General features: G+C 47.8%; 5 protein-coding genes across 5 annotated transcripts; 3 read left to right on the forward strand and 2 right to left on the reverse strand.

Moving 5' to 3' along the window:
- Nucleotides 1–1,857: 1,857 nt before the first annotated feature.
- Nucleotides 1,858–8,242, forward strand: EDB91DRAFT_1082308 (uncharacterized protein; the record flags this gene model as incomplete). Its single annotated transcript, XM_041315477.1, has 23 exons — nt 1,858–1,910; nt 1,960–2,629; nt 2,681–3,370; nt 3,420–3,534; nt 3,573–3,712; nt 3,762–3,842; nt 3,898–4,326; nt 4,431–5,158; nt 5,214–5,247; nt 5,296–5,442; nt 5,496–5,555; nt 5,647–5,711; nt 5,800–5,997; nt 6,318–6,380; nt 6,434–6,481; nt 6,531–6,732; nt 6,779–7,067; nt 7,118–7,163; nt 7,215–7,286; nt 7,338–7,548; nt 7,604–7,960; nt 8,009–8,059; nt 8,111–8,242. The coding sequence occupies 23 exons, from the start codon at nt 1,858–1,860 to the stop codon at nt 8,240–8,242; spliced, it is 4,881 nt and encodes a 1,626-aa protein (XP_041177049.1).
- EDB91DRAFT_375064 (peptidase M24) lies at nt 7,992–10,631 on the reverse strand. Its single transcript, XM_041327052.1, has 13 exons — nt 10,427–10,631; nt 10,238–10,373; nt 10,057–10,130; nt 9,926–10,010; nt 9,536–9,878; nt 9,358–9,473; nt 9,212–9,301; nt 9,146–9,165; nt 8,845–9,090; nt 8,663–8,791; nt 8,548–8,612; nt 8,437–8,496; nt 7,992–8,372 (listed from the first exon to the last, which is right to left on the reverse strand). The coding sequence occupies exons 1-13, from the start codon at nt 10,596–10,598 to the stop codon at nt 8,319–8,321; spliced, it is 1,590 nt and encodes a 529-aa protein (XP_041177050.1). The 5' UTR covers nt 10,599–10,631; the 3' UTR covers nt 7,992–8,318.
- A 247-nt stretch (nt 10,632–10,878) lies between these two features.
- Nucleotides 10,879–13,668, forward strand: EDB91DRAFT_1283886 (uncharacterized protein; the record flags this gene model as incomplete). The annotated part of the gene is made up of 6 exons (XM_041324767.1): nt 10,879–10,980; nt 11,032–12,490; nt 12,546–12,601; nt 12,654–12,742; nt 12,793–13,027; nt 13,083–13,668. The coding sequence occupies 6 exons, from the start codon at nt 10,879–10,881 to the stop codon at nt 13,323–13,325; spliced, it is 2,184 nt and encodes a 727-aa protein (XP_041177051.1). The 3' UTR covers nt 13,326–13,668.
- On the reverse strand, nt 13,494–14,534 carry EDB91DRAFT_375529 (Spt4/RpoE2 zinc finger-domain-containing protein). The gene is made up of 3 exons (XM_041327053.1): nt 14,197–14,534; nt 14,037–14,145; nt 13,494–13,980 (listed from the first exon to the last, which is right to left on the reverse strand). The coding sequence occupies exons 1-3, from the start codon at nt 14,317–14,319 to the stop codon at nt 13,859–13,861; spliced, it is 354 nt and encodes a 117-aa protein (XP_041177052.1). The 5' UTR covers nt 14,320–14,534; the 3' UTR covers nt 13,494–13,858.
- Nucleotides 14,535–14,607: 73 nt separating this feature from the next.
- On the forward strand, nt 14,608–15,690 carry EDB91DRAFT_1134694 (uncharacterized protein). The gene is made up of 4 exons (XM_041318784.1): nt 14,608–14,749; nt 14,801–14,927; nt 14,976–15,261; nt 15,312–15,690. The coding sequence occupies exons 1-4, from the start codon at nt 14,655–14,657 to the stop codon at nt 15,650–15,652; spliced, it is 849 nt and encodes a 282-aa protein (XP_041177053.1). The 5' UTR covers nt 14,608–14,654; the 3' UTR covers nt 15,653–15,690.
- Nucleotides 15,691–15,692: the final 2 nt, after the last annotated feature.

Here is a 15,692-nt window from a genome sequence, read left to right on the forward strand (position 1 = left end):
GATCTTGTGGCGTTCGGAAGTTTGCTGTCATTGTATGAATCGATTGAGAGACGTGTCAATGTATATATTGCGGTTATGTAGCAATACAAATGCTGCGTGTCAGGACTCGAAAGACTCGCTCACACCGAGTCACAACCACGACTGATGGAGATAAAGTCATCACGAACGCTCGATAATCTGTGGGGGTCGTCGGAACGGTGATCTGGAACAAGATCTTTTGCAAAGCACGTACGTCGTAGATGCGCTCATCAGCAAAGGAGTTAACGCTAGTCTGCCCTAGTCAGACTATTAGAAGAAAAACAGTCGTTCTTTCTCAAACAAGTTCAAAGATCTGAATACCAGGCTATCCCACACATGCACGTCAATATGTTGTCGTGGGCGTATGGATAGAACTCACACGGAACTCACATGGATTTCATTTTCATGCGGTAAATGTAACAACCGAGCAGCTGGAACCAACCTTATGCCCCCAACTACTGGGAAAAAAAATCAGGACACGCCCAAGCGTCCGGAGACTGCAACCGGGCCTGGAGACTGCACCAAGTATCTCCAAGACTTATTGTTTCACTCCCGAAGGACTCCGAAGAACCGCGGATGTCATGGCAAGGCCTCAGGCCATGCCTGGTCATCTGCAGATGACGCGATGACGCAGAATGTGTCATTGATGCGGAGCGTGACCTTGGAGATGCGGGAGCAGTGAACGGGAAAAAATTATCATTACATAAATGACAGCATGGTATCAGGATTCAGCGGTCCGCATGTAACAGAACAACTAAGGATTGACTCACATGGAACAACATAGGACGTCATAACCTCAACAAGATCGAGGCAAGCATTACGGCGCTGCGAATAATTGTTTCATTGCGCAGAAGGAATTAGTATCGTTCTACAGACATTGAACGAATTACTTAAAAGGTTTCCTTAACATATTCTTCCGCTCGACAAATGTTCCGCAACAAGTCTTGATATGCTGGCGCATGTAGGATTTTCGGTCAGCGTCAAGTCAATATGCAATACAATAAACTCGAGAAAAATCAAGGAAGGCTTTCAATTCATCGAATGCGATATCAAGCACTACTGATCCTGCATCCTGCATCCTGCGTAACACTGGTCGAAATCGACGTGTGCTGAACATCACTTCACCAGAGCTGCACTAGGCAGAGACCAGGTGATTCGCTGCATTTGCATGGAATGTATGAGAGTCCATCATGACCTATATTTGCATCATTGCGCAAAAACTCGACCAGCGGAATTAATTCTGTGCACAGCGGTAACAAAGACAGATCAAATACCTGTCCGTTCCATAAGGATTAAGTAGTCAACAGCAGAGATAGAACTTACTGCGACAAGGAGGGATTGGAGGTCCATATGGCAAGAATTTCGACGATAACAATGTGGACATGCCGGAACATGTTTTGGGCATTCCTGGCGATCTGTTCACCAAAGAACAGCTTGGCTAGCGTGCTTCGAGAATTGATAGAATCCGAAAAAATGGGTTCAGTAGATCGTTTCCTTGACTGGAGGACATATTGCCTTCAACCTAAATGCGGCTGAGATGGCTCTAATGGCCAGGGGGCATATGATCTTGTGACCCATGCACGAACTTCGTTATACACCATGATCTAGGTGCTCCCATTCTCAAGCACTTGTCTTGAGGCCCAGCATGTGCATCATTTTGAAAGTTACCAGGATTAATAGGACCGGAAACGAGCACACTGAGTCTAGAGTTGAAGTACGAACGTGAGAAATACTTGCCTAATTTATTTGTTAGGCAGACCCAGATGTTAGATTAGATGTCTGCGGCCAACCAGTGCTCAAAGCTTTCTCTACTACAAACGATTGGCGATCGTATCAATCATGCCGCCAAAAAATAAAGGAAAGAAAGGAAAGGCCAACGATGACGACTATTGGTGAGCCGATTGGTGTATACCCGAGTGGTCTCGAGTAACGAACTCTCAGGGATACGGCTGGTGTGTCAGCGGAGAACTACAACACTATCGCTGACAAGATTGGCAAATCTGATGATGACGATCGCCTGCCCATCCCTGAATTTGCGACAGCAGAGGATGAGTTCCCGGAGCCGGACCAAAAGTCAAAGAAAAAGAAGAAGAAGGGTAAGAACGATGAAGACGCTGTTGATGCCGCCCCAACTCCCGCACCTGTACATATCACCACTGCTACAGCGGTCGAGGATGAAGAAGACGGCGAAGGAACACAGGCTGGGGAGTCCGATCTAAAGAAAAAGAAGAAGAAGAAAGGGAAGAAAGATGAGGATCTCGCACCTGCCGCTGCCCCGACTCCCGCGCCTGCTACAGCGCTTGAGGAGGACGAAGATGGTGAAGAAGCAGAGGCAGGTGAGACGGACCCAAAGAAGAAGAAAAAGAAGAAGAAAGGAAAGAAAGACGAGGATGTCGCTCCTGCCGCTGCCCCGACTCCCGCACCTGCAAAGAAGGCCAAAGGTGGCATCGGGGCCTTGAAGGCTCTGATGGAGGAAAAGAAACGGATCGAAGAGGAGGCGCGAAGAAGAGAGGAGGAGGAACGGAAACGTATAGAGGAGGAGGAGAGGCAAGCGGAAGAGGAGGCAAAGCGGAAAGAAGAGGAGAAACAAAGGAAGAAAGAAAAAGAAAAGGTACGATCCAGTGTCTGGACCTAAAGAAATTTTGTTTACGGGCCTCTTCAGGCCAAGCGTGAGCTGGCCAAGAAGGAGGGTCGATACTTGACGAAGAAACAGAAAGAAGAAAAGGCAGCTGCCGAGCTTCGTCGGCAGGCCCTCCTCGCATCCGGTGTTCAGATTGAAGGGCTGCATCAGCAGGCAGGTGTTTCAGCAAAGAAGGTTGTGTCCGGTAATAGGAAAAAGAAGGGTCCTATTGCCAAGGAGGCCTCAGCCTCGCCTGCTCCGGAGTCGAGACCGGAAACTCCAGATGCCATCCCTTCTGCCCCTTCCCCTGTTGAATCCGCTGCTGAGGAGGAGACTAAAGACGAAGTAAAGGATGAATGGGATGCAAGTAGCGGAGATGAATCAGATGAGAGCAGTGAGGAGGAGGATATGCAATCAGAAGTTCAAACTGACGTTAAAGTGGATCCCAGTCCACCTGTGTCAGATGCAAGGACAACAGGGGCAGATACAAAGGCTGCACGTGCAGATGCGGGGACAGCAGGGTCAGATACAAGGGCTGCACGTGCAGATGCGGGGACAGCACAGGCGAATGCGGGGACAGCACGGGCAAGTGCAAGTTCAGCACGGGCAAATGCGAATTCAGCACAGGCGCACGCGGCTGCCCCTACAGTGCACAGTAAAGACAACCTTCGGAGTCCCATCTGTTGTATTCTCGGACATGTTGATACCGGTAAAACGAAACTGTTGGATAAGGTCTGTTGCTTTTCTTGCATGCCTTCATCTCTCAGGCCCTCCCCTTCAGATCCGTCAAACAAACGTACAAGAAGGCGAAGCAGGCGGTATTACCCAGCAAATAGGTGCCACGTATTTCCCGCTAGATGCTATCAAGACGAAGACTGCAGTAATGAATAAGGCTGGTCTCTTTAATGCTCTAGCGATCCATCTTGTCTGACAGATGCGTACCAGGACAACTCCCAAGAATACAAGATCCCTGGATTATTGGTTATCGATACACCCGGACACGAATCTTTTACGAACTTGCGTAGCCGTGGAAGTTCTCTGTGCAACATTGCGATCTTGGTGGTAGATATCATGGTGCGCTCTAATTCTCCACTACGGATCATATTTTTATTGTCCATTTCAGCACGGCCTTGAACCACAAACCCTGGAATCGCTAAGACTATTGAGAGACAAGAAAACGCCGTTCATCGTGGCCCTCAACAAGGTAGAACTACTAAATACACTCTAGTTGTTTGGTTCCGATTTTTTCCTCTCTTCAGATTGACCGATTATACGGCTGGAACGAAACTCCCGATGGCGCCTTCCAAGAGTCACTTGCGAAGCAAAAAGGATCCGTGCAACGAGAATTTGCAGACCGTGTACAAAAGACTATCCTTGCCTTTGCAGAACAGGGGCTGAACGCAGTCCTATACTACGAGAACAAGAGTTTTGCCCGCAACGTTTCTCTGGTACCTACCTCCGCCATCACCGGGGAAGGCGTCCCCGACATGATCATGCTGTTGGTTAACCTTACCCAGCAACGCATGAGCGATCGCTTGATGTACCTCTCGGAGCTGGAGTGTACCGTCCTCGAAGTTAAGGTAATAGAGGGCTTGGGCACAACAATTGATGTTGTTTTGTCCAACGGTATCCTACGCGAAGGTGACAAAATAATCGTGTGCGGTCTTAATGGGCCGATTGTTACTCAGGTCCGTGCGTTGTTAACACCTCAGCCGCTTCGCGAGCTGCGAATTAAGGCAAGTACAGGATTTGTGGAGGTGTTTCCGATGTGGAACTCATATTTCCCTCATAGTCAGCATATGTTCACCACAAAGAAGTCAAGGCGGCACTAGGTGTCAAGCTTGTAGCCCCTGACCTTGACAAGGCTGTTGCAGGTTCACGACTCCTTGTTGTTGGGCCAGACGATGACGAGGAAGATATGCTCGACGAGGTCATGTCGGACCTTACCTCGCTTCTAAACTCCGTCGACAAGTCAGGTCGCGGAGTTTGCGTGCAGGCCAGTACATTGGGATCTCTCGAAGCGTTGCTCGACTTCCTGAAAGTCAGCAAAATTCCTGTATCGGGGGTTAACATTGGTCCTGTGCACAAGAAGGATGTCATGCGTGCTGCCACAATGCTAGAGAAGGCCAAGGAGCTTGCAGTCATTCTTTGTTTCGACGTGACTGTTGACAAGGATGCGGAGAAGATCGCTGAGGAAATGGGCATCAAAGTGTTCAAAGGTTTCAGTTTTGTTGTCACTCCGGTAATTATTCTGACTCGCCATGCAGCTGATATCATCTATCATCTCTTTGACGCTTTCACGGCCTATAACAACGAAATGATGGAGGCGAAGCGACGAGACGCAGCTCCGCAAGCGGTGTGGCCGTGCAGATTGAAGATCATAGCTGCCTTCTGTAAACGTGATCCTATTATTTTGGGAGTCGACATCCTGGATGGGACTCTTCGGGTGGGCACTCCGATTTGTGTTGTCACGGTTGATCCGGCAACGCAGAAAAAAGAGATCATCAACCTTGGGAAGGTGTAAGTCCTTCACTTGAGACTTTCTCAGTACTATTGCTCATCATCCCGTAACAAGCACGTCCTTGGAGATCAACCACAAATCATTCGATGTAAGTCTCCTGTCCCGCTGTTAGCGTCGTGTTCCTGAACCTCTGCAGATCGTCAAGAAATCTCAAGCTGGCGGTGGTGTTGCTGTGAAGATCGAACATGCTGTCTATGAGTCCGGAAAGATGTTTGGCCGACATTTCGATGAAAAGAATGAACTTTTCAGTCACATCACAAGACAGAGCATTGACGTTCTCAAGGTTCGACTGTACATGATGCTGTGGACTTCAAAGCTAACATTAGCAATTTCCAGACGTCCTTCAAGGCTGATGTTTCCAATGAGGAGTGGCTCCTCATCAAGGCTCTCAAACCTGTAAGTCTTTAAGATCGCTTTTATTTTGTAAACGCCCAAACATTGTACCTCAGCATCTCAATATCCAATGAGCATTCACGACAGTTGGTAGCGCACCGCCGGGCCGGGATTGTTCATAGCGGTAGATCACAGTTGCCTTATCGATGAAAGTTTTTTGTGTGATTTTGCTTCGGAGTTATAACTGCATCATTCAAGTGTGTATTTATACCACTACACTCGTGGTTTCATCCTCGTTATCTTCTAGTTCATTTACCACGATGTCCCGCGATTCCAGCACTGGAGCACAGACGACGGACGAGGTCGTTGGTGATAGCGAAAGCGGATCTATTGCAGACAAGGATGCCCTGCAGCTGGTGATTCTCTTTTCAACGACAGAAGGGAATAACCTTGCAGGGAATGACGCGTTTGATATCACTGAAACAATCGGTAATGTCGATCTATAGTGATAAACTGGACGGCTGCGGGTATTCCTACTGCTGACTGAATCGTTTTTGAACGTCCCGGACGCGTCTGGGCTGTCTCTGACGTTTGAGGTCGCAGTGGGGGTTGAGATTATACCGCTCGAACCTGAACAGTGCTCATACCTGCGTAGGGAAGCCCCCAGTGTCACCTTGCTTTCACACTCCTTACGAGGAGTAATGCATGTTTGCTGATTCTATCTATTTTTCATGATTTCAGGCAACACTCGGTTATAAACAGGTGACACTACATGCATGCCTTGGTTGATTTCCTGTCTCATCCGCTTTAGCAATTGCATCGCAGCTGGCACCTGATCGAGAGCTTTGCAGCAAGTTTTGTTGCCCTAAACTTCATTGGAGGCGTTAGGTATCTAACTACATTGGCCACTCCTTCCGCCATTACTAACATTGTCCCCATAGATCTTTTATCTTCCTTGGACTTCTTGCCGGAGGGCCCGCAGCGATATGGTTCGTCCGTTGATTTGTGTTTTACTCGCATATTCCAACTCTAACACAGGTCGTCGTACCTGATTACGATGGTCTTCATGTTCATGACTGCTGCTGTTCTCGCGGAGATCTGTTCCGCGCTACCGCTAAGCGGTTCCATCTATATCTGGGCCGCAGAAAGTGCTGGTCCCAAGCATGCCAGGTTCTTTGGCTTCCTCGTTGCTTGGTGGGCATGTACCGCATGGATGACCTTCACCGCGAGCAACTGCCAAGTATGTCGTTTATGGTGACGGCGTAGTCGATTCTCAACCCTTATAGACCACGGCCAATTATATCGTTTCTCAACTTGCTGTTTGGGAGGTCGACTTCCCTGGAGGTGTTGGAAATGACAATATCCGGTGGCGGGCTCTCATCTGGGCAATATCAGAAGGAATGTTATTGTTGTCAGTGACCATTAACTACCTCCCACCAAAATTTTATTCTGGCGTCTTCAAATTTTCCGTCGGCTTCATGATGCTTGACTTCTTCCTGTGTCTTATCTGGTTACCCATTGGCGTTTCGAATACCTATGGTTTTCGGTCTGCCAAAGATGTCTTTACTATGACTTGTACGTTTGACCACCTGCCAACGCCCTTTCTCATGTTGAATTTATATCAGATAACGGCACGGGAGCCCCGGCTGGATGGAACTGGCTCTTATCTTTGTACGTCAACTTTGATTTCAGTGATTAGCCAGTTATATAAAACACATTTAGGTTATTCACGGCGGGGACCCTGACAGGCTTTGACGCCTCAGGGCATATCGCTGAGGAGACCAAGAATGCTAGGTATTGGCCTTTGACAGTGTTGTAATGGTATCCCTGTTTAACTTCTCGCAGTGTCGTCGCAGCCAAAGGAATTTTATGGAGCGCAATCGCAACAGGTGTTTTGGGGTTCATCACGACCATTTTGTTTTTGTTCTGCACACCAGACCTCGATACCATGTTCGCCCTTGATGCGCCACAGCCATTCGTGCAGATCTATGCGCTCGCTCTTGGAAAGAAGGCCAGCATTTTTATGACCGTTATTGCGGTCATTGGCCTCATCATGGTGTGTACTCGCTCTTATGAAATGATTGCAATTTCATTAGCTGACCGGCTAACAGAACACAACTGTCGCTATTGTCGCGTCTTCACGCCTGGTGTTCGCGGTCGCAAGAGACGGAGTCTTGCCATTGTCCCAATGGATCGGCACTGTTGACTCGAAAGGACAACCTCGTAATGCAGTGACCGTCATCTACATCTTTGCAGCCATCCTTCTCTGTACAATCCTTCCCAGCCAGGTGGCATTCACCTCGTTGGTCTCAGCTGGGGCTGTTCCAACTATTGCGGCATATGGCCTTATCGCTTTGCTGCGCTTGACAATGACACCCAATCATTTCCAGTCCTCTCATTTCAAGCTGGGCAAGTACGCTAAGCCATTCTACGTCTGTGCCGTTTTATTCAATGCGCTGGTATTTGCGGTGGGCTACTTCCACTCATAACAAAGACTTCAACTGAGTTGGTGTTAGGTCGATATATCGCCCTTTGAATTCCCTGTCAACGCTGGGACGTTCAATTTCGTGAGTGTTACAGTTGCCTTCATCAATTCGTCCAATGAACCCCCCTCGAAGGCTGTCGTCATCTTTGGCGCGATTTCCATTTTCGCTTTCCTGAGCTGGTACTTCACTCCTGAAGAAAAGTGGCTCAGGAAGGACCAGATACTAAAGGCATTGGAGACAGTCGATCATCCGGAGGATGAGTGACATTATCTATCTTTGTGTGTAGTACGGGAGCACATAGGTTAGGGGAGATTTAGGGATAGATATACATGATCCAGCCTCAAAGTGGCTCCAGTCCCAATAGTCCTTGACATGCACCCTCAATGTCTGCAATCTAAATATGTGCGCGCAACGCCTTCAATTCGTTTGTCCAGAAAAGATAAAATATCATGACGGACCTCCTTTGGTGCGCTAACACTGAGAACCACAGGGTATTTCTCGCCGACAAGGACCTCGTCCTGTAACGTATGTCAGTAGAACTGTAGATGTCACCTATCATTATAGCCAACCTCTATCCGAATGCCAATGTTATGGAAATGCTTTGGGAATTGAGCAGTAGGCGGGACATATATTCCTGAACAATTGTCATGTACTCATCAATAATAAAATGCACACAATACATACCGGGCTCTACAGTAATAACCATCCCGGCTTTCAACCTTGCATGGATGGTGAACTTGAGATCTAAGGAATGCGACACTATGAGAACCACGTACAGCTCTGCTCGATCTGAATGCGATGATTCGTGTAAATCTGGAAAATCCCTGCATCAGGACCCCAGAAAATAATAACAGAAACCTGCGTACCGATCCCAATTGGATGACTGAGGAAATGAGGGTAAAGTACTCTCTCCAGGTCTCCTGTATGGAGAGTAAACCCAATTTGTTTCAGTTCCTGTCTGAGGAGGTCACACGATTTGCGATGCAGATCATGAAGACTCAATTCCTCTGCCTCCGTGCATAATTCCACAAGAGCCTTCTGCGCAGACAGCACGGCACTATATAGCTCCCTTTGCGGAGGTGTAAAAAAACCATTGGCCGGATACGAGCGAGCTTAAGAGTAGCCAGATATGGGTAACACGTCGGAAGTAGAATTAATAGCACCTACTGATGTCAGACGCGTAGCCGCTTGACAATGTCAGTGTGCCAGAAAAAACAAAACAAAATGACTTACTTGTATTCACATCCTGCGTCCATTAGAATCATCTCGCCATCTTGTACAACTTGATTATTCGATGTATAGTGTATGATGAGTGCATTTGGCCTGAACCACACATTAAATGTCTCGATAGAGTACATTCAAAAGCCGACATGACTCACCCAGATGCAACAACTGGGACATACGCAAGGCGTTGTGAACCCGATAGACAACACAAGTATTCAAAATGAGCTGCTAGTGCACTTTCTGAGATGCCAGGCCGTGTAAAGCGCATTGTCTTCAAAACAAAAAAAGTATCGTGTCAGAATAACGAGTGGTAGTGTTTAGGACGTCAGTAACCTTTGCAAGAGAGCGGCCACTGATGTCAGCAGCCGTTCTCATGACTTGTTGCTCGCAGTCACTCTTGAACACTCTCAACTGAGCAATAAGAGGAGCAAGGGGTTTCCGTCGGGAGCTTGACAGTGACTCCACGACAGTCTCATACTCTGACCTAGGATTGACAGGAGGCGAAAGGTATCGAAGCAATGACTTAGTGGAGCGAGCATTTTTGCGCGGAGACTGTGGCAGGTCAATGAAGACATTAGAGTAGAGGCTTATCATAGATCGCAATTGAGCCGGAAAAGCCTTGATTGTGAGCGCGTCATCAGCTTTAAAGACATTCAAAGCATCATCAAAGCTTGTCCTGAAAAAGATATCATTTCAGCATATTACCGCAGTCTCAGAATTTACCTTGGGCCTTCCCATTTCTCTTTCGCGGAGTCCTTCCCACTTGAGAACAGTGTCATTCTATATCCTCGAGAAGACGAATTCTTCTCTTGCGGGGAGTAAGTCTAAGCCAAATTAAAACGTTAGCTCCATACCTAGGACAACAGCAGAATCAGGCTCTTCGAAACCAGTGAGATACCAGAAGTCAGAGGCTTGGCGATATTTGTAACTTGAAGACATAATGTTAGGCAACCAATCAGTGCGGACCTAGTGAAGGCCTACAATATACCTTGAGGAGGATTTCAAGGTATTGAAAAGAGGAGAATAGAATTTTACATACTTCCGCTCATGTATTTCACTGGTGCAGCAATCAAAACCACCACACTATTGCTAGGTAGGCTGTCCATGAGGTCTTTCCGACGCCGCTCATACTCCTCAGACGGAATCCCAGGTGTTAGTTCATTGGGCCTAACTGTCTTGGCTTTGATAAGGGTATAGGAAGTGGACTAGAAGGATTAAGCTCACGGAGGTGCGGGTGTGACTGAAAGAGTGGTTGGCCATAATGTGAGGGCTTGTAGTCATAATTTGCTGCGGCTTCGGTAGCATATGCTCTCAAGGACGTCCAGGTTTTTGTCCGGGGACATCTTGCAGCGACTGCTTGAAGGGCTGGCAGCAACGGGCGGAAGCTGGAACACATGAAGGAAGCTACACTTACAAGGTAAGCAAATTGATATCATTATAATTATTTTATTTTATTTATAATTACATATTTTATACCCCTTTGTACTGCTGAGTCTGATTTGGGATCTTGTTAATCACAGGCTTTGTATGTAGTGCTTTCTTGAGCTTTGATCTGGAACTTACGTTTGGGATTGAATTTTGGCCTTTTGCATCTGAGGCTGTTCTGAGCAGCCGATGCATGGAATTGTCCTGCCCATTCACACGTGCACAGATACTCTTCCTTCTCACCACTAATCATGAACTACGACTGGCAGAGATATGGTAGGCGTGGTCTTGACCTTACTTCAGCAGCAACCTCCCTTACTTTCATTGCTGTTAAGGGCACAACCCGACTGGGGGTAAGCCGAACAATGCTAATTTTCCACTACAGAACTCACATTGTTCCATAGTTCTCGGTTGCTCGAGACGCTGCGTCTAGCGTCGCGGGTGTGGTCGCCTCTGCCCTCGATCGCGTAGTGTTCGGTGGGAGCGAAGTCGCTGCACCCGTCCTAGAAGGCGCAGTTTCCAGTGCTTTCACCTTCGCCGAGAGACTTACTCTTGCTCCCATCTATGTCGGGGAGTACATTTCATCAGCCTCTCTACGAGCAGCCTATGGCTCCATCGATGTTCTCTCCGCCATCTTCCCTGGCAGCAGCGAAGCCTCCTTTTCTTTGGCATCATTCATTGACCTTGTAAAACGTGAATGGGATCATCCTGGATCACACGAGAATATCCCAGGGAGAAGGTACGGAGTAACAGAGGTTGCTAGAGCCTTGGTTGCATGGGTGGCTTTGCAAGGCGTCACCCACGAGTGGCAAGAGCAGAGTTGGTTCCCATATCTTCGCGAGATTCAATTTCATGATCCGTCCACCGGCCCTCATCTCAAGCGTATACCTTCACGAGTTCGAGTAACATCCGACGTGATATTCCCGGGGCATCGAGGACAACTTATATCTGCAGACATCGGAGAGGCACCCGCTAAGTCGCATACCCGTCCCAGATCTCCGAGTGCTCTCTCGAGACTGTCAATGTCGTCCGTGTCTTCCATTAGGTGGAAAGACTCCCACATAGATTTACCGCAAAAGTCTATAGCTGAGCTCAAGACTAATTTGCGACGATTTTCCAAGATGGTCCTTGCTGGCTATGGCGGCGCGAGTCTACTCTTTTTCGGGGTTCCCCTTCTGTTGACGTCGCCGTCTCGCAATTTAAACCCCCCGACTACAAGTAACGAAAAGGATGCGGAAGAGGCACAACTCCAAAATGCTGTCAATGCGGCGGAAGATGAGGTGGAAGGAAATTCCTCATTCCGTGGAATTCCTTCCGACAATGTGGAGTACTCCTGGTGGGACATCTTGATGGGCAAGCACGACAAGGAAATTTTTGAAAGGTCGGTGCATGAGGAGTCAGTAGAGCAGCCAAATGTACAGGCAAGGGCTCGTGCAACAGCTGTTGTTGGGATAGAGCGTCAGATGCCTAGATTCTGGGTCTTGACCGACCACGATAGACACCAGGTCGTGCTTGTTTTACGAGGTGGCTTTTGTTCGGAGAGCTATTCGCCTTGTGCTTACTACGGCTTTACAGGAACAATGTCACTTAACGAGCTCGCTGTTGATCTAACTTGTGATCCAGTAGAATTTGAGCCCGCGTCCAGCACGTCTCAGGAAGACACTGGAGACAGTATACCATTCCCGGGATCCATTAGAAGATCCTCACGGAGGCGTTTATCTATTCTCTCGACGACTTCACATGATAAGCAGCCCAAATACCAAGTTCACGGAGGAATGCTCCGCATGGCCCGTGTGATGGGCGAGATTGGAAAACCAGTGCATATCGCTGTCATGGATGCATTGACTCGCAACCCAGGATACGGTGATTGAGATTGTTATCATGACGTTTGTCACAGCTGATCAGGATCGCCAACCAGAACTCATACTTTGCGGACATAGTCTAGGAGCAGGAGTTGCAGTTCTCTTGGCCATGGTGAATGCGATATTTAAGCTGTGATTTTTGTGTATTGACATTTTTCATCTAGATGTGGGCAGACCCTGCGACTTGTTTGACAGTGCCTTCAAGTGGCTTACCAGCGGACCGCAACGTATCCGTCTACTGCATAGGACCTCCGTACGTTATGCATCTTACTCTACTGGGACATACATCTTGAATTCCATTAGTTGTCTGACGGATGCTGCGCTTAGCCGATTGGCGTCGAAGCTGGTCACATCGTTTGTATGCTCAGATGACATTGTGTCTCGACTATCACTCGGTTCTGTCCGGGACATTCGTAACGCAGCCCTCTGGCTGTGTGATGCAAATGAGCGAAATGATGGTATAGAAGGATATTCGGTTATCACCAATAGAGTTAAACGTTGGAAGGCTGGGGATGGGCCGCCTGATGATCTTCATTGGGTAAGTTATATCCATCGTAACGTGATGATATTGGTGAGATTGATGCTCGGCGAAGTTTCTGTCGATGCGGAAAACCCTCGAGGCAAATATGCAAATGGCTGATCTATTCCCACCTGGTCGTGTCTTATGGGCTGTCAGGGACTGTGACCTGCACCCCTCGCATCAGTCCCAACAACCCAACAAGGATCCTGATCAAACATTGAGGCTATTTGAGGTCTTGGACGTCGAGAAAGTATTTTCTCAAATAGTTTTCTCAAGAAATATGCTTGGGTGCGTCTTGACCTGTGACGGTAAATAACATGTTCACGGCCTTTTCTAGGTCACACATGCCTCATCGATATGACCAGGTTCTTCATGAGCTGCTTTGACGTAGTTTTCCTCTGCTACTACCACTAAGGGCAGGCTACCGTTGATCACCTGCTGCTCTTCATTTAGCCTTTACCCTGCATTATAATTTTCCCTCTCACACGACCGCGCTACGGAATCGACTGTAGTTCTGTACACTCTACTGTATAACGGATTAATACCCTGTGCTGACTTCCCGCTTGTTCTTGTATACATACTCTACGAGGTTACCATATTGTCGAGGTACATATGGTTGCCATGAATTACTAACTTAGTGTTGGACTGACGTGTATATCTCTCCAAGGCGCATACAATTTTGGATCATTCCAGGCAAATTCCAGGGGCGCTACAGTAGTGCTATGAGCTATAGCAGGCAGATAATGTGATGTGTAACGAATTTGGCTACTAATTCTGCTACTAGTAACGATAAAGCTAATGTAAACTGAAAAACAACTTGCAGAACGAAATGAAACACTGTAAAGCATGTTAATCCTGATCACTCTGGTCTCTAGGACGGTACTTGATGCCACGGGACTCGAGTTCAGCTTCTACGTCTTCTGGTATTCGACCTTTCACGCGGACAGCATACATCCCCCGAACATACTTTGCTATGAAACGGATTACAATCAGGAATGTGTTCAAACTAGCATTGGGGTAAACTTACACGTTCTTTGCCATCGAGCCACCCAGCTCGCTTCTGCGTCGATGACAGCAATGATACCATCAAAGTAAGTGGTGGTGCAAACACTTATGCGGTCAGGGGAACCTTTCATCTGAGAGGACGTCAGCGAAAAGTGGGAGGATCCGCGATGACCTGGTAATACCTGCATGAGCTCTTCGCAATTTGGGCAACCATTCTTCCGAAAATCCATGGGATGTTGAATAATCGAGCATAGTAAGCATGCTCGGAGCTGTTTGGACCTCGCCTGGGGAGGAATAGTAGCCATGGCTATTAACTTGTTGGTGGTAAACGGTAAACGCGCCCGGCTTATGTAATTCAAGTTCTTCGTCAGTAAGGTCGACTTTTACAGTATCTTGGGTTATCGCGCGTAGGAAACGTGTCGCCTAGGTGCACTGGGTGATATCTGCCTGGCTTGTATTCACTCATATATTCCGTTCGATAACCGTCGAAGTAGAATTGGGTGCTCATGTTATCCAAGTCGTCCAAGTGTTCAATGCTTGCATCAATATTGCTTACGAGAGAATTTACGGTGGGTTTGGCTTATGTAATTCAAGCTTGAACTGCAACATCATAACTTGTCATAACTCTAGGACATTCTGAATGGCTGGACGCGCTGCTATCTTAGCTCTGTTCCCTGTAGTCGGTGTGCTGGGATATTCGGACACAGTTCCAATTGTCGCATGGTCGTCTCAAAGGTTCGTGTCAGCTGTCGGTCACTAATTCGGTCAATACTCACATTGGCACAGTTCGTCTGTGTTGAACAGTCTATCTCCAGACCTACAGTTTGAAGATTCTATGGGCATAGTCGGCGGAATTCTCTCGCCAGAAGACATCTGCTCCTTCGATGCTATTCTAGTGATAGACCAGCCGGGTGTATGTACTAGCTTTCCAGTTGGCTATACTACTAACATTATTCCGCAGCTCCGTAGTTCTGATCTTCGTGCATTGCCTACTTCTTCTGGACTGTCTGCCATTTTGAAGAGTGCGCCCTCATCAAGACAGTACCCGTATGTGAAGCGTAGCACCTCTTCTTCCTTCCAGGAAATCGCCGAGTCTCTGGCGAGTCGCTGCGGCTCGACCTTGACGAGTGTCAGTCCAGCGGCTGGCCCTTTAGACCTCGCTGAGAACTCTAAGCATGTCGTATGCGTCAATATGCCAGCAATGGAGGGTAGCCCGAAGCTCCGAAAGGCGGCCATGTTGGATTATGGTGAGTGCACACTGCGTCGAATTACATCTACTTCACACAACATGTGCCAGATCAATACCTCTCCAGTGAGATCGAGAAGATTGACGCAGCTTTCACGAGCCACCTAGTTTTGTACACTGGGTCTCCACTTGATCACCAGCGCCGTCAGCTACTTCCACCTTCCGAATTTGACTCAACATATACTCTTCCTGACAATTCGACCGTCGCTGACGGTGGTATTTTTAAGAGATACCAGCTGTTCTCGACGCCCCTTCTTGTTGCCTTATTCGTCGTTTTCTTCATCATCGTGCCCATTATTATGTTGGCTGTCTCAGCTCTTGCTAGCCTTCAGTCATCTGTGCGCTTGGACGCACCAAAGGGGTACAATGCTCAGGAAAAGAAGACCCAGTAGTTCAGCTCCTATTCCACAGCATTTGTACATTCGTGTTTTT

This window comes from Suillus paluster, assembly GCF_016628075.1.
Source record: "Suillus paluster strain FC165 chromosome Unknown EDB91scaffold_27, whole genome shotgun sequence".
NCBI lineage: Eukaryota > Fungi > Basidiomycota > Agaricomycetes > Boletales > Suillaceae > Suillus > Suillus paluster.

Coding starts and splice junctions, on each gene's coding strand:
- EDB91DRAFT_375529 (XM_041327053.1), bottom strand. CDS start 14,319: ATGGCTACTATTCCTCCCCAGGCGAGGTCCAAACAGCTCCGAGCATGC. Junction 14,146..14,196: donor ATTGCGAAGAGCTCATGCAG/GTATTACCAGGT, acceptor ACGTCCTCTCAG/ATGAAAGGTTCCCCTGACCG. Junction 13,981..14,036: donor GGCTCGATGGCAAAGAACGT/GTAAGTTTACCC, acceptor TCCGTTTCATAG/CAAAGTATGTTCGGGGGATG.
- EDB91DRAFT_375064 (XM_041327052.1), bottom strand. CDS start 10,598: ATGTGTTCCAGCTTCCGCCCGTTGCTGCCAGCCCTTCAAGCAGTCGCT. Junction 10,011..10,056: donor TGATTCTGCTGTTGTCCTAG/GTATGGAGCTAA, acceptor ACTCCCCGCAAG/AGAAGAATTCGTCTTCTCGA. Junction 9,879..9,925: donor GAGAAATGGGAAGGCCCAAG/GTAAATTCTGAG, acceptor TATCTTTTTCAG/GACAAGCTTTGATGATGCTT.
- EDB91DRAFT_1134694 (XM_041318784.1), top strand. CDS start 14,655: ATGGCTGGACGCGCTGCTATCTTAGCTCTGTTCCCTGTAGTCGGTGTG. Junction 14,750..14,800: donor GTCGCATGGTCGTCTCAAAG/GTTCGTGTCAGC, acceptor ACATTGGCACAG/TTCGTCTGTGTTGAACAGTC. Junction 15,262..15,311: donor GGCGGCCATGTTGGATTATG/GTGAGTGCACAC, acceptor AACATGTGCCAG/ATCAATACCTCTCCAGTGAG.